This window comes from Scomber scombrus, chromosome 17, assembly GCF_963691925.1.
Source record: "Scomber scombrus chromosome 17, fScoSco1.1, whole genome shotgun sequence".
Classification (NCBI taxonomy): domain Eukaryota; kingdom Metazoa; phylum Chordata; class Actinopteri; order Scombriformes; family Scombridae; genus Scomber; species Scomber scombrus.
Genome location: NC_084986.1, coordinates 22,578,746 through 22,602,105, shown reverse-complemented (window position 1 = coordinate 22,602,105; position 23,360 = coordinate 22,578,746). Strand labels below are relative to the sequence as shown.

Genomic DNA, 23,360 nt, shown 5'->3' with positions numbered 1-23,360 from the left:
TCATGTGATCATAATATTAACTTCTTTTTAGAAACGTATCTTCTCCTGTCATTGTATCCTTTTTAAACTTACCTCCTAACTTTTCACAACTACTGTTCTACTCTATTCCTCTCTAACTCATTCGTGTCTTAATCTCTCTTTCTTCTGTCATCTTCAGTTTTCATCACATTTTCTAACTTCCTCTCTTCTTATCTCATATGGTCCATTCTTATGATGTCCCTCCTTACTCTTTTCATTCAGCGTCTTGTCTACTCATCTCATTTTATGTAATCTTATCATCGTATCTTTCGTCATCTCATATTTTATTCTCATTAGTCATTATTCTTGTTTCATCTAGTCTTCTTTTCTCTTCTTGAATTTCCTATACAGCTGCTTGTTTTTTCCTTCCAATAAAGTAACTGGATAAACACTTAGATGCACAGTCCAAAAAAAGGAAGTTATGAATTTTAAGATATTCAACCTGTGCTCTGTCAGGTCCACAAGGTTACTGGCAGACGTTAAGTCTTGATAGTCAGATGATGAAAAATTGCTTTTGGGGAAAAGTTCAAACCCAGCATTTAGTAACCCCTTAGCTTTTATGAGGGGGGGGGGTTCCATTGAATAGAAAGAAACAAACGTTCCCTCACATAGAGTCATTTTATTTATTCTTCTTTTTGAATCAAAGACAACTTCTGCGGTTTAAGGAAAAAAATTCTGTTGGAGCACGTCAAAAACAACCTATTCTTCTAAGTTTGTTTTCATATTGGTTTGATTTACAGAGCTTCATTGAATTCATAAACATTCGCAATGAAAATAATATGCTCAGTGTGAGTTCAAAGCCACGCCAGCAAACACCAGATAAAAGAGTCATGTATTCTTTCAGTGTAGTCATGTAGCATAAATAATAAAGATTTGTCTTTTTTCTGCACACTGAAAAACATTTAATTTATTCATCTCTGTATTGTACAAGGACCTTGCACAAAAAACAATGCCATCTGCACTCCTCGGGCAGGTACACACAGAACAATCAACAGAAACACATACAACAGACACACAGCATTACATAGTCTCTATCACAGTGGCAGTTATACAGACAAATCTACAAGCACACATCAACATATAAATAGAAGCACACTCATCCAAGTACAACTATAAAATTACAGTTCATTACAATTAAAAATCTGAATCACTGTCAAATTAATGTCAACATGACTGGTTGCTCAGTATCCATTTGTTTGCACCATTGAGAGAAAAGAATGGAAGTCTGTGTTTTAAGCTCGGCTGGAAGCGTATTTTAATGTTTGATGGCTGTAAATGAAAAAGCAGATTGTGCTAAAGCAGTCAGCCGCAGAGGGATGTTTAAGTCTGAGTTCAGAGGTTCTGCTCATTTGTGATGTGGAAGCAGCATTGTGATGGTTTCCTATGATGTTGAGGATCCAATAAAAACACACAAGAAACTGTCTGCAAATGTACGAAACAGTAGAGAGAAATGTGGGAATATCTGTGCCAGTTCCTACATGTATTTGCATACACCGATAATTATATTAACGCCTGTTTGTATGTGTGTGTTTTTGCAGTGGAGGAGACCCTGGTGCGGCTGGTGAATGGGTCAGGTCCTCACGAGGGTCGCGTGGAGGTTTTCCACGAACGCCGCTGGGGGACGGTGTGTGACGACGTCTGGGATAAAAAGGACGGAGACGTGGTCTGTAGGATGCTCGGATACAGAGGAGCCACTGAGGTCCATAAGACTGGACGCTTCGGACAGGGTACGAAACACTCAACAAACATACTGTTCACACACTACGCATTTTAGCCCATCATTCACAAATCCTGCACACTTGTCCTTACTGCTGACAGCTGTCCAAAGCATATCATACGTTTTTCGGTTTGCTTTCCTATCAACCATACAGGGGTTATTTTTGTTTAGTTCATGGCTAGACAAAGAGAAAATGGGCTTTCAGAGACTTGAAACTTGCTTTAGATAAGTAATTGATCATAATGAATATTTTGTTGAGCTGGATTAATTCTATTGATGTAAGATCTCAGTAGCTGCTGTTATTTAATCCAAAACAAGAAAAAGTGACACAGTAATATTTTTCTTTCTTTAAAAGTGCAGCAATTACTTTTTTTGTGCATAGCACAACAGTTACATAATATCACCTATTAAGTTCATATGATGAACGTGTAGCAAACAGTTGCCTATATACACTTTCAGCAAACATAGAGCAACATTATCATTCATATAAAGTCATGTTTCTGTCCACCTGGTGATGATATAAGTCCAATATTCACTCTCTTGTAGCTCGGTTTTGGTCTCCACCAACACCTCAGAGAAATATCTCTCTCTTTAACTGCGTAAAACTCCACTAATTGCTAACTTTGTCTTTAGTGTTGGACAGGTAGTGTACAGTGGTTTTATCACAGCTTTTTGGCTGAAGCTCCCTGCTGTGTCTGGAAACGAGGTTGATGGAAGCAGTGAGAATATAGATAACCTAAACAGGAGAACCTGTCACTACAAGTGACCCTTTTCACATATAAGAAGTCATATGATCCATAATTAATATAGACATATTAATTAGTGTAAGTTGATCTTGAGTTTAGATTGTTTTGTCACACTACTATTTCCCGGGTCAAGAATGAACGTTCATGCTTATGAGTCGTTGCTGGGAAATCAAACCTTCAAGACAAAACATTAAGCAAACAATGACATCAGGTGCAGAAAAGCCTTGATATTCTCCAAAATGAAAGCAGATGTGGTCATGCACATAGTTCTCTACATACTTCATTGAGTTCATCCATTAAGTGACAAATACAAAAAGGGGAAGATGAGACTAGATGTTTTTGTGGTCAATTATCTGTCTCAAGCAACTAACATAAATCAGTGGATGCAGGGAAGTCGGTCTTAAAACTGGTTGTAACTGTTATAAAAGTTAAGTATACATGCTGTGATAGTAAACTTGCTGTTTACAGTGTGTTTAAACCACGGATGAGTATATGATGACATTTTTAATATTTGAAACAACTCCTTAACTATAAACTCTAGGTAATGTATTTAAGAAGCTTCTCTTGTCATATTTGTTGAAATTCTACAACTGGATAGGAAGTGAGAAGACTGCTTGAATGGCAGAAGGAGGAAAGAAAAAGACCAGAAATCAACAGAAAGAATGAAAAACAACATGTGATCATCAGAGTATTGCCGGTAGTGAGGGGAGAAACGGAATAACACATAATCTTATCAACAATACCAGAGCAGGACACTTTCCAAGAAAGTGAAGTCAGCTCCCAGAAGTAAACAGCAGTGATGGATTTTTATGCATCACTGCTGCTGCTGCTGCTGCTGCTGCTGCTGCTGCTGTTCGTCGCTCTGGGACTTGGTTCAGAGCTGCTGGTCTGGCTCTCTGACGGCCTGGTGACTGACTGTGTGTTCAGACTACAGGTGACAAAGCAACAGGCTGCTCATGTTCAATGGATGCCGGCGACATGAAGTTACAAACTGACCTCCGACACTTGTCGCTGCGTGACAGGCACTACAAATCAAAGCTGAGCTGGCGTTGACTTTTTTCAAGCTTCAACCAATCGTATTTTTTTGTGTCACCATTTCCACTCCCCTTCTCTCTTCCCAAAATTTCTGTTCCATCGAAAAAAATGGAAGAAAAACTGATTCTTGCCGTTAATCCACTCCCTTTGGTATTTAACCCTTTTTATTTACCATGACACTAACAAGAAATGTAGCTTGGTAGAGGGTGGCAGCTGTTGTGGGAGTACCAGGTATGTAACGTACATTTTTAAACCCACAATGGCTAGCTGTGGTAGTGTGTTATTTAATACTACTAAATCATGTTTACCAGCTATTAAAGATTATCCTAAATGAATATGGTACATAAGTTAAAAACGTATCTGGCCATAGTGTGAACACCCCATGAGGAGGTTTTGGAGGCAAACATTGAAAGATAATAGACAATGTAGCTCAATTTCAAGCAGAGAGATGGAACACTCATTATTTATGTGGCGGACTTGAAACAGTTGAGAAACGCTCTTGTTTGTCGTTTACTGGTTACTTAAGGTACCTTGAGAGGAAGTTGTGTGTTGTGTTGCGTGCACTTATGAAGTTTGTTCATATGCCTCATAGGGGCTTATGACAGAGAACGGAGGCGGAAGAGCTGCAGGAAGAGGGCTTTATTCTGAAATTCTGGCGTTTCTTTACCTTTTCCAGAACTCTACCTACATCAGCTTTAAGGGATCAGTGGTCATATTGTAAAATAAAGAACATCTCAATCATGGCAGGAAATCAATCATTTTGTACACCCACGGCACACATCCATGGTGAAATTTACTGATGGAAGTAGTTTGGATTTTTACTAACTCGGCTGTTTTTCGTCGTTGCATGGTACGACTTGAGCAGTGCCCTAAAAAGCTGCAGGGATTAATACTGAGGTTTTATAGGGAAAGTCATGTGAGCCAGATGTCGTCAAGAAAAGTTGTCTCAGAGGTCATATCCATCACTCTCTTTTTTTCTCTCTCTGTCTCTCTACATTTTATTTCATTCACCAGTCAACCTTACATCATTCAGAGTCGGTCCAAGCACAGTTGTTAACAATAAGACTGGAAAATTAGGGGAAAACATGTCTTTGTTCCAGGGGACGACCTCCAGACAAGAGCAAAGACTAACAGTGTGGCTGGACTACTTTTAAAACAATCTGGAATTCAAATATAATGGTTTCAGATGAGTGACTCACCTTTCTGTTTTTCTGATCCATAACGTTTTTCAAGACCATTTGGGGCATTTCTCAGGACCAGATTTGAGAGGAAAGAACACACTGTGCAGACCAAATGACCAAATCAAGAAGCCATTTATTAGCTCAGTGCAATGAAGAAAAAGCCTTACTGTAATTACTCACTAACACAACTCAAAAAAATGCCCCTGCCTTGTTATTTTGCTAATAAAATATTTACATGTGCATGGTATGAAGTTAATTTGACAGATACTTGTTTCCAAAGCAACTCACATTTTTGCCATAAACATTTTGGTTTAGGGTAATTTGGGCACCTTTCTCAATTACCCTATGACACCGGAACAAGAGGAGCTTAGGAGCTGAATCTCCAGCTTTGCAGTTGATCTCAATTAATTGTAACTAATTATCTGTAGCTCTGCTGGTAATCCACTTTACTAGCAGAGCTACAGCCTTCCCATGAGGCAAATTAGAAAATCAGGATTGCAACCAGATCAATAATAAAAAACCCAAAATAAACAAGAAAGAAAGAGCATCACAAATGACTAAATTGCATGCAAGATTCTTCACCAGACCACTAGAAAGCCTTAGAGGAGAGGGTGCATTCATGATCTCATATCGGGCCCGAAACCCTCACGAGAAGAAAAGCTTTCAAATGTTTTGTTTTCTGCGCAAATCCATCTGCATTGGATGAAAACTCTCAGCCGAAGCAACTAAAGCGCACAGGCAGGCACAGATTGTTATTTTTGTACTACAATCTAAAATATTTGCTCAGCTTAAGTACTCCAATAACCAAACCATAAAGCAATCCATCAATGCATGCGTCCAAATGATGAGTCTGTGTTTTCTCAGCAACATAATTCATTTTGACTGGGCTCACTTTTACACAAGCTCCCCACAAGATCCATTTACTAGCTCTTCTGCAAGGTCAAGAATGAACTTTCAATTTTAATCCTATACAGTTGTTTTTGGCATAAAACCATATGTTGAAGTGCAGTTTGTTAGTTCTTAACATGTTGGCATTTTGATGATGTCGGTTGTATGATAGCCTGCAACAACAATGAAAACGTGGAGCATTAGATTGATAGTTACATTGATGTCTGTAATCATCCACAGATGTTCAAACAATATGTTTTTGTTTATTATTTATCATGCTTTTAAAAACATGATATTTCTGTCTCTGTTTGAGTTGATGCTGTGTCTTAGATCCATGTCTAAACTGTCCCAAAGGCTCACACTACTTCTATCGCTCATGTGTGGAAACAAAAAAAAATGTTTTTTTGACCTAATAATCAATGAGTAGACACAAATATCATACAGAGAATGAGTTACAGAGGACAGAAAATGTGGTATTTAACAAAATCCAGGACTGGCTGATTTTCTGCAGATAGGGTTTGTTTTTTGTCAACATAATTTTAAATTTAGTGTCATGTTGGATTTTTCAAATCACTCTAAAATGTCCTTGTATACTCCCCTCACAGTGTGTTGGACGTTTAACACTTATTTGTGGAAACCTGCAATAAATTTGTGCTATAAAAAAAGCGTGCTGAGACCCAGAGTAAACGCTTTAAAGGCCCATGTCCATTAAAGTAAATCCCCAGAAGGCACAGCAGCCGAGCAGCTGGGGCTCATGTACAACAACACTAGACCTGGCTACCACCGCAGCTCCATGTGCACTTTACCCAGTGCATACCTCATTTCCACTCAGTGCGCGGCTGCACGGAGCCACGTGCACTCGGTGTTTCCTGCTGCTTTCAAGATGTCAAATCTGCAGCCAGTTTTCTCTTTATTGTTACGTTTCGAATCGAAGCAGGAATGTCTGAAGCAGATGGTTTGATTGAGATGCTGGTGTGCTCGTTTTTGCTGTTTTTTTTATTGAGCTATCATTCAAATTGTGTCATTGTGATCAGATTTTACAGACACATGCTTCATTTGTTGTGTGTTTGTAGACAAATTCCATTTATAATTTGTTTGTGCTGGAAGATGAATCCCTCCTCTGTTTTCCCTTTAATAAAGTTTTTTCTGTTCTTTTCTTTTCTTTTCTTTTCTGAATCAGGTATCTAAATACACTTATTAGGACTGGGTATCGGTTCTCAATAACTTTAAGGTATCGACTGAAATAAATCGATAAGTAGTATCGAAACGTCTCCCATTAAACGATACCTATTCAATCCATTTTTGCACCCAGAGCTAGAAAATATGACTATTTGTACAGACTTGCTCACAGCCAATCAATGCAAGCATTCTTTGGTTTAATGCAGCATGTGATTGGCCCACTGCAACAGCAGCTACAACTCGTCTGTGGTGGTGAAGTCGTGGTGAATTTGAGTTAGCGGGTTTGGCAGTTCAGCAGGCAAGGCGCTACCTAAACACTCGATTCGACTTGCTTACCAAGCTAAATTGTACAGTATAAGTCTGGGTTTCTGTTTGAGATTTTATGAGTCCAGTGATGATCTAAACACTTCAAAACTTTATACAGTTTTTTTTAATCCTTAGTTGCCTTCATTGAGCTTTGATGCAGTAAAAACAGAGAAACAGGCCAGCTTGAAACTGACAGGACTGGAAACATAACAGTTTCCAAACCCTTGAGAGCACCTTTAAGGAATGTACTGTGTATCTTTAAAACACACAAACACACATATATTGAAGTCTCAGTCATTTCAATCAAAACCAGTGGAGCACCAGAGCTGCATTTATTTTTTCACTACTGATGGAGTTCAAGGACTACAGTTAGACTTCTCCGTCTGCGTGAAGTCAGCGAGGGAAACTTTAATGGAACAACACTACATAAAACACATCACTGGTAGACGTGCTGTCTAACACAGTCCCAGTGAGAGTTTTGGAAACATTTCTTTATTGCGTGGCTCATCAAACATTTCTGACATGTCTGCATGAGTTCAATGTCACATGCTGCTACACCTTCTATCAATTTTCTTAAATGTGCTTCCAACGGAGGAGTAGGAAAAGTAGACAGTTTGATTTTCCAGTGCAGCGAGTCGTTCCAGAAGATGAAGTCTTTGCAGGCCAGATACCTGAAGTTGTAAGTGTAAGCTGTAATGACACTTGTGATTGATTATGTTTGAGGCTCGTCCAACCTATTAACTAAGGAGCATGGTATAATGTATAAAATGATACAACTTCAATTGAATCAGTAATTTAATATATTTAGCTAGAAAGAAAAGTTTTCCATGATAGAGCTAATACTAAGATTTAATGTTAACATGACAGAAAGTATAAAAGCCATTTAATAAATGAACCAAAACATCAGATTACCGGAGACATATCCAATAAATATTTTACCTGCTACTATTTTATCTCATAAAGGTAGCCAAAAACTGACTCTTTAACTATTCTGAAAGAATAAATCAATACTAAATCACATACAGAAGCAGTTTTGAGTGACTGATGATGCTGTCAGAAGCATAATACTCCTCAAAAATATAACCAATTTTGGCTGGACTGCAACAGTGTGAACCTGATGTGCCAGATGGTTTGTTACACAGAACCATCTGAGAAGTCGTCCATGGAAGCCGTTTGAAAAAGGGCAGACACTTTAAAAAATACTTGGCAGGTGATTGGATGAACCATCTGTCGATCACTGTCTTACTTTGCGAAGCAGTTGGAATCCAAACACTGATTAGTCGGAACTACCAGTGGTTTGGCTATTTTATTAGGCTACATAACAGTTTGGATTTTATTATAGCTACATTACAGACTGAATAATATGATTTATTGCCTTTCTCCATCTAGCATTTTTGTAAGGTTTTGAACTAGTCTTTTTTTTCTCTTTTTTTTTCTGTGTTGATGGTTTGTGTGTTGAATTTCTAATCAAATATCATACTTTGACAATGATTTACAGATATTTAAACAGGTAGTCTAACTGAAATCAAGGTATCTATTTCATGAGAGACCAGACTAAACACTCACAGTACAGTGTATACAAAGCAAATCATTGTCAATTCAACACGAAATTCAACACGACTCAATTTAAGCAAGCAATAGACAATAATTCCACGTTAAAGATATGAAATTAAGAATACCCAAAACTTTTTCTGTTTCATCGTGTGTGCGTTTGTGCACACGCAGGTTTCTTTCCATCTTTTTGAGAACCAAGTTCAGTTGAAAACCAGCGTTGCTAGGACATTTCTGAGCTGTGAGGACATTTTGGCTGGTCCTCACAACTTCAAAGGGTAATTTGAAGGTTTTAAGGTTAGAATTGGGTTTAGGTTCAGTTCAGGGTAAGTATTGGGTTAAGGTATTTAGTTGTTATGGTAAAGGGTAATGCATCATGTCAGTGGGTGACATGATATACACAAGGATATAAAGACAAACATGTGTGTCTTTGAGAGAACCCATTTCAGTTGAAAGCCAACATTGTGAGGACATTTCTGTGTTGTGAAGACATTTTGACCTGTCCTCACAACTTCATAGGACAATTTGAGGGTGAAGACTTGTTTTTAAAGTCAAGGTTAGAATTTGATTTCTGTTCATTGTAGAGTAAGGCTTGAGTTGAGGTATTTAGTTGTTCTGGTTAAGTGGCTGGGGAATGCATCATGTGAATGTGTGTCCTCACAGGGATATAAAGGCAACCATGTGTGTGTGTGTTTTGCACCTCAGGGCCAACATACTTTTCATATAAAATGCCTTTGCAGATCATGAATTCATCACCTGTGACAGAAGGCAGGAGCTTACTGCCAACATGAGAATGCAGCAACAGTTATTAGAGTTTTAGTGAATAATGCATGTTTCAACCTCCTGGTCTGTTTCTTATTTTTCTACTTAGTTAATAGAGTTGGGTATGAATTAATAACACTGGGGTCTCGTTCAACCCAAAACCTAATCATTGATTCATTAAAATGTTTCCATTATTCTTTCATTTACATTTTTCTCATCACAAACAATAATCACTTCTCAAATAGCCCTACTGGAGTGATGATTAACTTTTAAGTGATTTTGATCTTGACGGTGCCTTTAACTTTTTGCCAGTTGTAAGAGAAAATAAAGTGGAGGATTAGGAGGATCTGAGAGATGATGAGTGGTCTTGAAAATATCAAACATAGACTGATTGAGGAGTTTTATTTTGGCCTCATGAGCCTGTTGGCTTGACAGTAGACTACTGTAGTACTTCTGATTATACTTATCTGTTACGTGTGAATTTTGATTTGTCTATTCTTTATATTCTTCTTTTATGACTCTGCCACAATGTTGTTTGTTATATTTGGCATATTGTATATTACTCTTCTTTATCTTCTCTTATCCTGTTTGAATTTTTAGCTGTCAGCTCAGTTCACCTGAACGAACAGCTTTGATTTATAGCAGAGTAGTAAAAAACAGCAGCTATATCCCCATTTACAAGACTCCAGATGCTGCTTTAGTGGCATCACTGATGGGTCTGCCTTTCTTCTTACCTACAGGGCATACAATCTTTAGTTATGAATCCTTTAACCGGAGCATCAGCATGTGAGTACAACCAAATGTTGTTCAGTCTCACTCTTATTCCCTCACAGCTGAGTATCATCATCCGTAGACCATTTAAAACTGTTGCAAAACTGAATCGTCTGGGATTGTCTTTCTTCAGTGATTTAGTTTCACAAACAGGAACCAAAGTTTATAGGATAACAACACTGCCAAAGCTCTGCTTACCAGCTGGGACTGTGTGTTTTATTACCGGATACAGTACTACAATATCTGACCAACAATTCTGCGAGGAAGTCCTGTAAGGATTTACTCAAGAAAGTCAGACACTTAAAATGACGAATTCTTCTATTGTTTACAAGAAGGAGGGGTAGCAGTGTACTTAAGTCTGTGCAGCTCATAACATTTCCCTCCAAAACCTCTTTTATGTTGAATTTGAAGAAACTTACCATTTGTCAGCCTGACCAACCATATAGATGCAAGTTTGTCATCCACATAACTTTCTTCTCACATGACTACAAGGCAGTTAAAAGCTGTGTTGCTTTGCTAAGGATTTGGGGGAAAAAGTCTCCTTTCTACATCCCACAACAACAAATAATGTGTCATGATCAGTGGTTCAGAATGTTTATGTTAAGTTTATATATGATTTCTATACTTTATGACCTATATACTGTATGTGTGGTAGTCACAAACTGCAGCTGCTGATCAAACTCCCAAACCCACAGCCAACATGTTCATTCCCTTTGACTCCAGTAAGGTCACTTTGACTTTGTGCACATGAATGAAAAGGAAAGTGATACATTAATGAGCCATCAGAGGGTACGCTGAACTTGGACTGCTAGTGTTGAAGTCCAGATGTGACTTTTTATCTTCCAAATAAGTTTTGGCTGGACCTTTGATCTTCAAAATGATGAAGAAAAAAAAACGAGGGAGGGTTATTGCTTTCATTCGCTGTATTCCACATCACTACCTATATACTGAGCTTTAGATGTGGGACTTCTCTTTTTAGGGTCTTGAAAAAGGGAATTCATGCACTTTTTATGTATATTTCTCTGTTTTCATTTAACAATAGGCAGAATATGAACAGAACTAATACAATAAGAGGAGGAAAACAAAAAGGAACACAGATGGGAGAAACAAAACAAAAATAACCAAAAAAAGGTTCCGAAGTTTTCGATCTAGTTCACAACTCGACCGGCATTGCTACGTTCACGTCACATGCTCCTTTCTCTGCATCACCTGCACAACGCACACTTTCTATCTGGACGTCTATTTAAGGAGTTAGAACTGTCCAGATGTTGCCAAAAGAATCTTTTGCTTGCTACATTCAACCCCACCACCACCTCAGCATCAACTTACAAGCTCTGACTTCAGTCCCATGGAAGATATCTGCTATCATCACTCTCAGTCTCTCTCTGTGTGTAAATGTAAGCTGCAGGGAGTGATGAGATTGGAGCCAAGACATCATCAGACAACGTTAACTATATATCAGTGCTACAGTCACATGTAAGGAAACTTTCCCACGAGTTGTTTTGCAAGCTTTCACTTCGTCTGATGACTCAAGAAGGTTGTATGATGACAGTGATGGTCGTGTGAGCATTTAATACTGTGCATTGAAAAAATGTATATATTTGTTAAATTTGAGTTTAATTACATTGAACAATGGACTTTGGCTGACACGAGGCATCAGTTTTTGCTTAGATTTCAGGAGTGTCTGTATTATTAAGTGCCAAATCAGATAGATTGGAACTTTTCCAGAAAAACAGTTCTAAGTATGTCTGGGATATCTGAAACTCATGATTACAACAGTTCTGACATGACATGAATGCAGCATTTGACTGAAATACCAAACAATGACAATGTGCGAAAAGAAAGCTCAAGGAAAGCCATGCAACATCAGAGCAAAGACATCGACCTCAACATCAGAAATAGTTTGTCATCAAAAACTATAATGTAATGTCTCTTTCCTCCTTTTCAGGTACTGGTCTGATCTGGATGGATGATGTGGCGTGTACAGGGACTGAAGACACCATCCACCAGTGTAAGTTCTCTGGTTGGGGCAAAACCAACTGTGGCCACGTGGAGGACGCTGGTGTGACTTGTGCCATCTAAAACCCCTCATGATCCTGTTATTGCTACTGCAGCCAAACATCTCCTCAAACAAGTGCCTTCAACTTTAAAGAAGATACAAGGTGGACATCTTCCAAACATTTGTCCAAGAGGTGGCGTATTAGCTGTGTGTTGCTTGTTTTACCTGCAAAAAGTGCCACCTCACCTGCGTGAACTAAATCTTCAGCTTTTCTAGAAGTTTATGACTAAACATGTGACCTTTTTTAACCACAAGACTGAAAAAGGGGGCCAATGAAAATGCACAAAATTTTAAACTTTGAGCAACAAAGTTTTCATTTTATTAACCGCGGTGCACCATTTGAGTTGGTACGCAGGGGGAGGATCACAGGACAGGACTCTTCATCAGGACTGAATTACAGAGCTCACCTGTCTTCCATTAAGGGTCACTGGTCAGCTTTCATAAGAGTAAGAGGAAGTTGCCCTCAGAGGCTCGTCTGGAGTCATGTTTGTTGTTTTGACCTCTAGTTGAGAGGGAGCTGATCCAACAACTTCACCAACCTAGAGACTACATGTGTCAGATGAGGAGCTGAAATGACACAAAAAGAAACTGACAAGACAGTGTCAGTGACAAACTGTTCTTTTCTTTGCAGGTAGCTGCTCCTCACAGTATTATGTAGGAATGGCTTTTGAGTGATGCTTAATATACCAGCGTTGCCTTATCATGATATATTACATAACATTACCTGGTAAGCACTGATTTGGTGATTTGTAGGTCAAAAACTGTCTGGAAATCTGAGTTGAAACATTAATTCATGTCTGTGAAGATTCTCAGTCATCAAGGTCATGGTTATCTTAGGAGGGTTGGAACGAAGGCAGCTGGACTTGGTTGTAGATATTTTTTCCCTTGAATAACCATGACCTGGGCGACTGAGAATCCTGACAGACATCCTACAAAGCATTTTGGGATGAACACCATCAGAATGGTACAAGAGTATGAAAGGACAGCCAGGAAAATTGCAGACTACAGAAACCACCCACGGTTTAACCTGATATGCCGAAAACACAGACTCATACGTCTAGTCTCTACAGTAAAAGGCCACATAGCTGGAATCATCCTGGCGAGGGAACAGAACCTGCTACTGAATGAGAGGGTGAGACAGGTTCATTTCACCACTGAAGCTTTGAATAAAGAAGCTGACAGCTTACTCCAGAAATTGAAATCACATCTGCCCAGTGCAGTCTTGGAAAAGGTCACTGATTTTATTGAGAAAGCACAACTATCTAAACAAGCCAAAAGCAAGGAAAGACAGACACGGAAATTCCTAAACCGACAGTCACAAGCCAGCAACACGAGGAAAGCAGAAGACCTTACCTTGAGGCAAAAGAAAGAGAATTCCACACTGGACGAAACATACGACAGATGGGTGAAGAACCTGTCAGACAGGGAACTCACCCAATCAGAGCAAGATGTTCTAGCCAAAGGATTAAACTTTGCAATCACACCACAGAATTGACAAATGGGTGACTTCATCACAGCAACAGAATCAGCCATAAGGAAAAACAACGTAATGGAAACAGAGGAAGAACAGCTCAGGTTGAAGGTACTCTGCGGCCTTTTCCAAACGCAAAGGCACCACAGAACCCTGCACCACCAAGCTGATAATGTACCACCAAGTGCCCAGACCCAAGAGAAGGAGCACAAACACCTGAAAGATGCACTTAAAGCTTGTAGGTACCCTAATTGGACCTTTGTGAAAACAGCGCAAGATCCAGGAAGAACACCAACACAAGAAGAATAGACACAATAACATCATCATTTCAAATGTTTCAGGAGTATCCGTGAACCTTAGAAGCATTTTCAACAAACACAGCATCCCTGTGTTTTTCAAATCCAGCAACACACTGAGACATAAACTGATCCACCTGAAAGACTGCACACCCAAACACAAGAAAAGCAGTCTGGGTTATGCAGTCCAATGTAGCAAGGAATGTACATATAGACTTGTATATCTGGGAAAATAAATAACCATTAAACAAACTCAATGGCTTGCATGGCTCAACACAGGAGGGCCAACTCCTCAGGTCAAGACTCAGCGGTTGACCTACACCTGATAAGGGACACTCTTTAGTGGACAACAATGTACAGTTTTGGACAGGGAGGACAAATGCTTTGAAAGAGGAGTGTAGAAGTCTATCTGTGTCAAAGTAGAGAAACCATCCCTCAACAGAAGATTAGGTCCATGACACCACTTATCCCCCACCTACAAAGCTGTCCTTTCATCCCTTCCCAGGAGACAGGAAGGCCTCATGAGATAACTCCACTGACTGACATTTCAAGAGCCAAGAGCACCAACAAACCAAGTGGTATCAATGACTTCAATAATGACCCCACAGAATTCCCCACTAAACAGTTAGAACAGAGAAACTCGTTGGATGAGAGCTGAATGGTCTTCCAGTATCTACAACCAAGTCCAGTTGCCCTCAGGTCAACCCTACTTGGATAGGTGAACACATTCTCAAGTCTTTCTTAAAACAACAGTCAACATGGTCAGTATGAACAGGAGGAATGATTACAACAAGAAAAACATGTTTCAATGTTCATTTGGGTACCTGACAGACTTGAAAAAACGTGAACCTGTCCTTTAAAAGTGAACAAATAAGTTGTTTTACAGAACTCACCGTTTTGTTTTTTTGGCCCACAAATTACACTCTCAACAACCCTGTTTCAAGCAGCAGCAGACAGCTGTTTTGGCAAAAAAGGAGGCTCTGATACAACTTCTGTATAGAAACTGCTTAGCACCAAACAACTGACAAAGTAACAGTTAGCTGGTGATGAAAGAACATTGAACATCTAGCAGCTAATGAACCAGATACTTTCTCAGGAGTTGGTGGAGATCAAAATAGAGCTAAAAGGAGAACGAATATTTGACCTACATTTATCAAGTGGACAGGACATGACCCAAAATAATGCTTAAGTTGCCCTGTATCTGTTGGATGTGTAAACAGTCACATCCAACAGACACAGGGCCACTACTTTTTAAGGGATTAGCCATAGCTACTTTTTAAGGGAATAACTATGTTAATGTTGTTATTTCAGATTGTCATGGAATGTTTCTATTGCTATTGCAAACCATCTTTTAACCTGCAAATCACCAAATCAGTGCTTACTGGGTGCTTTATATTTGTACATAATATGAAAATGCAAAAAGAAAATCTGCAACTAATTGCTTTGGAAAGTGTTATCAGTGGCAGTAGTTGACAGATGAAGCGATTAGGAAGAAGAGAGAACAGATGAGTATAAACAGATGGATACATGGACGCCTGCCCTGTACGATTTATAACTGGGTCTGTCAGAGTTTACTGCCAAAAGTTGGGTTGTTTCAGTATTAATGCACATTCACGTGCATGCATGCACACACACACCAAACCAACCACAAAGGACAAGCTTTTTCTTTTGAGTTTTATGCCTCTCTCAGTGAGGCTTAATCTTTATGGCTGCTCTCAGATCCAAAATAGCTGGTACCTCCCTTCTTCTGAAAAGCCAACAGGAGACATTGAGCTGCAGGTTGGAATGAAATATATGCACTAAACTGTCTCTTTACCCAGACATGTTTTACATTTGAAGAGGGCTTTAGAGAGAAAACATTGTTAAGTGCACCTTAAAATTTGGCAAACTCAAAAACCTCTTTTTTTCCCCCCCCAAGGACTCCTATAACGTGTAGTAAAATCAGTCTGTTTTAGCTGTCCTACTTTAAACAAATCAAGAATTGTCTGGCCCACTTTTTCTACTTATTTTGAAATTGAATCTGCACACATGCAGTCCATTTGCGATTTTGTGTCCAAGTTAGAGGAGAAAAATGTTTTGGATATGAATTTAACTTTTTCATGCTACCATAGCCAGAAATGACTTTTTCTACCTTGTGTTCGAATGCCTTGGTGTTTGTTGGAGGTTTGTTTTAAACCGGAGGAAGGAAAAATGGGAAAGGGGAAAATGAGGTGAGAAACCAGACTCAATGAACTGATGTGTCTCAAAAGAATCTCTTGCAACAGAAGTGGGAATTGTGGGTGGGTAACTCGTTCCCCTTCTACATTTTTCCATAAAAAGCTTCACTCAGTTGCTCAACACCGACCAGGTATTATTTACCTCTGATAGAGTTACCTCTGTTTTAGTTTTTTTTACATTGCCAGTTAACGAGCACAATAAAGTTCATCACAAGCATTATGATATCCTATAATGAACAGTCATGACAACTCTCTGGGCTACCAGGAAGCTAATTGGTTATACTTCTCATTCTCACTTGCTTACTGTCATCACTATGGAGACCTAAAGGCACCGTGTGTTTTTGTTAGTTTTTTGGTTTTCTGTTAACAATGTTATATTTACACATAATTGTTTGTGCTTCTTTGAGGTTCTACAAATTTAATTTTCAGTGTATCCTTCCTGCATGGTAAATACCTACTGTATGTATTTGAGATGCCACAGCACAGGATTTGCATAAATAAAAACTTCTCCAGGCGTATGACGAGTTAAAGGATATGGCTGGCAGTTCCCTATATTTTTCTTAGTGTCAACAAATTTGATGTGCAGGGGTCCAACCAATAATGAATTCATCTACTGACAAGTATTGTCTAGTATCCAAAGCCTGATATGTCTTATTCTTCTGTGCTTTAGACGTCTGTTCTCCAAAAACTAGTAAAAATACATCAATGAGCCCCACCGCAGCACTGAGTGACATGTTCCTTTATACCGAAGATTGTACTAAAATTCAAATTTACAATGTAGTACAAAGTCAACACTTTATAACTCAGTGAGCTGATCACGGTGGCGCCTGACTTACCAGAACTACTCTGTGGAGACTGACAACATGATCACTGTTATTAGTCTTTGGTGCCCAAACTCTGTAATGAAGGAACATGGAACAACGTGGCTCACTGACGTGTTTTCAATAGTTTTTGGGCAACAACTGAGAGGAATAAGATATATCAGGCTTTGGATACAGACACAACACTTGTAAGATGATCTGCTCGTCGCTGGTTTGGCTGTCCACATGAGATTTGTTGACATTGATCAAAAATATAGAGAATCACAGGCCGTATCCTTTAGGTTTTCATTAAGGTTATTTTGTCAGGCTCGACAAAGCTGCTCCAGAACCACAGAAGACATTACACAGCTCCGTATTCACAGGCTGAGCACATTTCATTGCTGGCAAACTTATCTTGACATATTAAATTAGCTGAATTCTCCTTTAGTATTATTTTGAAGAGGAGACGAGAGTAACTTTTATGTAATAATACACCTGCCTGACCTGCATGAAACCCAAACTGGAGCTGTAATGGGAAATAACTTCCCTCTGGCCTGAAATGCTGCAGATTTATTTACATTTTCCCCCAAATTATTTTCAGATATCAAGCAGGATGGTTTGTTGGAATTCTTTCCACTGACTAAATCCAGATTTAAAGTTCTAAATGCAAAATGTGTCTCAGGAGCAGGTGATAGTGGCAAAAGCTCAGAGTCGTATCTTGAAAAAATAGTTAATGGACGTAGATTTAGTTTACCTTGACCTTGAATTAGGTCTGAGTAGTAAAGCCTTTCAAAAATCTTGCTTCCAAAGTTTCCCATTATAGCACCACTATGCAATAATCATTCAGGTTTGTTTAATAAAGAAGATATTGCTTCAGGTTTTCATGAAAGAGTGTCATAGTACAATTTAAAGTACAACAGGAACTTACAGCCCTTGATAAACAGTCAATATACAGTATATATATATTTGCATTAGAAGCAGTATAAGCATGAGGTGATATTAAAAAAGGCTGATTTGAAAGAAATGAGTTGAGTATGATGGGAACATTTTGAAATGTACAAGTCTATAAAGCTGTGTACTTTCCAACATGTGTGCATGATTGAGTGTAACACTTGTACTATACCTGCTCTGTTTTTCTGTGCACTACCAAAGCGAAGCTGACAGTACGACTGAGTGGCGGCCAGGCCTTTGTGTACGGTCCTGATGTCTCTCAGGCGTCACATTCAGCACTTTGGCCGCAAAGTTGTTACTTAAAGCTCTGCCTTTCTAAAAACAACAGCCAAAGATAACACCCAGGGCTCCATCTGTATATTATTCACTCACTGCTTATTTGTCATCTCCTCTTCAGAAAAATAACCCCAGTTTTGAACAGGAGAAGCAAACTAAATATTGTTGATTGAAATTCCTCTGAATCTTTTTCTCAGAACATCATTTTGTATCCACACAGATTTTGACAGATGTATGTGTATTTGTATGTATTCTGTTGTAGTATTCCACAGTATTGATGCAAACAGGTCTTATTCATTTATATCCATTAAACTGTGTTGAACAGTACAATATTTTGATAGCAGGAGCCACATATAACATTAGCACAGCTATGGGGGAAATGGCAGCGTGCCCAGCTTTTGTTAACATGCTTATCTGCCACTGAAGAGTCACAGTTCATTAGCTTGTTTTCTTTTTCTTTTAAAAGTAGTACAGACAAATGTTTAAAGGTTAACTCAAGTGTTAAAAGGGATCATTATTGTTGCAATGTTTGCCTACAAATAGCTTGAGGTTGGTCTGTTATGATCTTACTTTAGTAATAATAATCTGTATTTCCAGCAGATAGGATTTTCTTAAACATCAGTCAGAAGCAGAGCTGCTCTGGAGGCTCACATGCACCTCAGTGGGCTACTTTGAAATATTCAGAATACCAAGAAATAAGGACACCTTAACCATTGTCATATTTGTCCTTGTTATTTTTCTCTGTGCTACAAACTCTACTTCTTTGTCTCCATTCAAGCATTTTTAACTCTACTTCTGAGTGGCTCTGTCTCAAAGAAATGTCACAAATTCCAAAACCGCTGGTAAATTTGAATTCTGGAGAACTGGAGCAACAGGTGATGTTTCCACAGACCCGTCACATGATGAGCCTTTTGAGCCCAGAGACACTCTTCAGCCAGCCAAAATATCACAATAAATGTTCTCATATGTTCACGATGGACGGGCTACAAAGCTCACAATGTCAGCGTCCCCTCCGGCTGACTCTCCTCCCACAGCTGAACACATCTTGACTGATGTTCTTCCCGGCTGAGTCACAGACTATCAAATATCAGACGGATGAAACGTGATTTTCTGATTAGTACGAGGCTCCTCTGACCTCAGATCAATGCTTTCGCCTCACGGGGTCAAAAAAACTCAAATACTTTGTCTTTTGAAATGTAAAGCAGCATAACACCATACCTTTGAAAGTCTGAACACATTACAAAGCAATTTAAAAGTGCATTTAACCGCATAAATGTGTAATTTCGTTTCCAGTACATACTTTAAATTGCTTGGTTTTTAATGTTTACTTGGTTTTGTGTCATGACAGATATAGAGACCTTAATATTTTACTTTGGGATAATGGCTCCTCTGTGTATACATGTCTGTTGTTGTTTTTTATCACATTGTGCTGGTTATTAGACATATAAGGGTTATGGAGTTAACAAAATGCATACAGAAATAAATGCCTACATCAAACATGATTATGTCAAAAAATACTTGATACACAGTACTTCACGTTTGCTTAAAAAAAGTACACAGAACGTTTTACTTGTTCTGTTGATTTGTACCACTAAAATGCTGTATATGCACTGCTGAAGTAATAAAATGTAGATTTGTTTAAACAGGTGATCTTTGTTATTCTTGATAATATTGTAGAGGTGAATTTGAAACAGGCATTTATGAGACATTGACAGGTGAAGAAAGGACGTGTGTGTGCGTGTGTGTGTGTGTGTGAGAGAGAGAGAGAGTTGCGCACATGATCATAGACGCTGAAGCCTGTAGATCTGCACAACATGCATGTACGTGCCATGATTGACAGCTCTGAGGAGTAATTACAGGTATGAATGTTTCCACATGTGAGGCGGATGTAGAAATGATTGAATGAAAAATCACCTGATCTCCAGCGCACATGTCCGACAGTCAGAACAAAGACCGTGAGACTATTTTGATTCAGGTCAGCATGGTTTCACTTATCCCTCAGGAAGACTTTTTTTTTTTTTTTTTTTACATTTAATACAGTAAAAATGTAAAAGTATGAATTGGAACTACTTTTACACATATGTTGAGAAACTCATTTGATTTATATGTTTCTCAACCATCTACATATGTGTAAAAGTAGTTCCAGTTTGTGGCCTGCAGAACAGACCCACACTTCATAAGATTTAATACCTACAGTATATGTGACAATTTCATTTGCTGTTGGTTTAGTAAAGAGCTACGCAGCATGTATGTAACACCACACTGTGCAGGTAGATTACAGTTGTTACAGCTATAACTATGATCTATCATCTTCAACATTGGCGCATCTGCCCCCCAAAGGCTTATGAAGGATAGCATGAGCGGGCCTGCCAGGTGGAAAAGGAAACACAGCATTTCCTTCTTTAGCTCAATCCTGGAAAATCCTACTTATTAAGTTTGCTGCTGCTATTATAAGGAAAGTATTATTTAGAGACTGTGGACACCATCTAACCATTTGTGGGGGATTCATAGTGCCAGGTCTACAAGGACTTACAACAGAAATACAGTTTGGACTACTTTTGTTGATCTTGGTAAGTTTCCAGTTAAGTTCACTTTAACTCTGCCATCCTTAATGACTGAGCTTTGACCATCTGTTTCTCAAGATGTGGTACAGTACCGTTCACCGGCTATTTGTGCTACATGTCACAAGACCTTGACTTTGTACTGAACCTCTTCTTGCGAATTTAACAAAACCACATTCCCACACATCCGCAGTAGTGTCTGCAGTGCAAAGAATTACACTCTGATCACTGTTATTAGTTTTTGGCGCCCTTTATAACAAACTGTACACGTAGTCCTCATGAAGAAGGAAGACGTGCAACAGTGTGACTTATTGACGTAGTTTTTAATCGTTTTTGGACACCGACAGAGGCCTACAGCACAGATGGATAAGATATATCAGAGTTTGGAGACAGACGCAATACTTGTAAATAGATCAGTTTATTGTTGGTTTGGCTCTGCACATGAAATTTATCGTCAATAAGGAAATGATAGAAAATCACCAGCCATTTCCTTTAATACCGAAACGGACAAACAGCAGGATCTGTGTCTTCACATGCAAGGATATGTTATTAGACATTGTGTTTCTTCACATATGATACAATCAAACTTCTTATGGGTCCTTGGAGGCTTCATTTTATAAGAATCATTTCCAGACATCAGATGCATTAAATTAGTAAAAACACTGGTCCTTTTGTGTGTTTTTTTGTTTGTTTGTGTTTTTTGTTTACCACCACAACCAAAGAAGAGGAAGACAATGGATGCAGCAACGCCATAAGAAGGTTGCTGCCATCCCTCCCTTTACTTTATTCCATATACTGGCATTTATCAGTGCTACTTAGACTTTGGCTTTCTGGCCTCAAGGACAAGTCCAACTATACTGAGGTTTTTGTTCTTGTGCAGGCAGGAAGAGAGATATTTGTGGACATATACTGCACTGCACTACAGCAAAAGTTTCATTCATGGGCATAAAAAGCCACATCCTCACCAATGTAAACCACAACCAAAGAATCATGGCTGGTTCTGCACTTTATAGAGATGAGGTTTCCGGATCCTTAGATAGTTTGAAAGACGATTTAAAGGATGAGTTCACATTTTTTATGTCTTAAAACAAGAATCAGGTGCCCAAATGAACATTGAAACGTGTTTTTCTTGCTGTAATCATTCCTCCTGTTCATACTCACCAGTAGAAGATCCCTTCATAACGCACTTACATTGTGAGTGATGGGGGACACAGTCCACAGTCCTCCTTTTATGCAAAATCTGAGTCTAATATGAAGCTTCAGCCATTTAAATGAGACAAATTAAGTAGATATCTTTTAATGTTTCAGTCTTTTTAGTGCCAAAGTTGCTCTTTTTGTTATCATACTTCCACCACAACTCAACAGGGAAACACTGTCCAAGGAAACCCAAAGAGGAGATTGATGCTAAAAAGACTGTAAATGTAGCAGATATCCACATTTCCCCACAAAATGACTGTGTGGACCAACTGTGAATTTTTGAACCCGATTACGTCAAGAAAAAACTCTTTCGGTGTTCATATAGACACCTGTTGCTTTAAGACACACTTGATAACATTGGGAACCTGTCTTTTAATAGGCTAAATAAGGGTATTAAATATATTATAGGTCTATAACTGGTAATTAATGGTTTGTAGTGTAATGTTTTTAAGTTTTCATTAGGTTGAATGAAGGGTCATTTCAAAATGGAGTTAAATACAGTTGTGCTATTGAGAGAGATAAGTAATATGAATTGAGTGCATCTGTATTAAGGAAAAAAACTGAACTTCATCTTCCTACTAATTTAATTTTGTCTTTTTTTTCTGCTGCCCATGTGTACTTCTACTTTATCTTGTAAACAGCGGTTGAAAAACACAACAACAAAAAAACACCACGTGGTTTATTTAACTGTTCTGGAGCTTTCAAACATATCACATGTTCTTCATCAGCAGACGTTAGCTGCTGTTTCCAAGGCCAAGAATGAACTTTAACCTTCAGCTTTTAAGCCAATTTCAATGTTCCCAGAATAATATTGAAACATGTACAAGTCCATGACAACAGTGAAAACTCCATCATGTGAAATAGTCAAAAGCTGCAGAACAGCTACAAAACCTGACCCTGCAGCGATTTTATTTTCTCACTTTCTTTTAAATCTGGCTTTCTCAAAACTGCTGTAATCCTAACTATAAAATAAAATTCACTGGGGCTGAGAGTTGGATACATTACTCAATGTAATCATATTATGCAACAACATGTAAGCATCCAGCATACATGTACACACACACACACACACACACACACACACACACACACACACACACACACACACACACACACACACACACACACACACACACAGAGAGAGAGAGAGAAACACAGAGGAGTTGCCAGAAGGAGAAGTAGAAGATGATTACATGAGAAAAACTAGCAATATATTAACAGTACAGTAGTAAAACATACAGTAACACTTTAGTGTAAGTCCTCTTAGCATTTATAAGCAGTGTGTTGTAAATCATTTATTAGCGGTATATATACTGATTATAAATGCAGAACTGGGGGACTTGAAATAAAGTGTTACAAAATATACCTATACTATACTA

The 23,360-nt window shown here is 38.6% G+C and overlaps 1 protein-coding gene and 1 pseudogene across 1 annotated transcript in view; both read left to right on the top strand.

The window, feature by feature from the left end:
- The window catches only part of scara5 (scavenger receptor class A, member 5 (putative)), an 87,310-nt gene extending 74,911 nt beyond the window's left edge, over window positions 1–12,399 (top strand). Inside the window, exons 10-11 of the mRNA XM_062437450.1 lie at window positions 1,557–1,745; window positions 12,103–12,399. Of these exons, the coding sequence (XP_062293434.1) occupies window positions 1,557–1,745; window positions 12,103–12,236 (323 nt within the window). The 3' untranslated portion in view covers window positions 12,237–12,399. The remainder of the gene's footprint in view (window positions 1–1,556; window positions 1,746–12,102) is intronic.
- Window positions 12,400–13,711: 1,312 nt separating this feature from the next.
- On the top strand, window positions 13,712–14,533 carry LOC133997387 (uncharacterized; annotated as a pseudogene).
- Window positions 14,534–23,360: the final 8,827 nt, after the last annotated feature.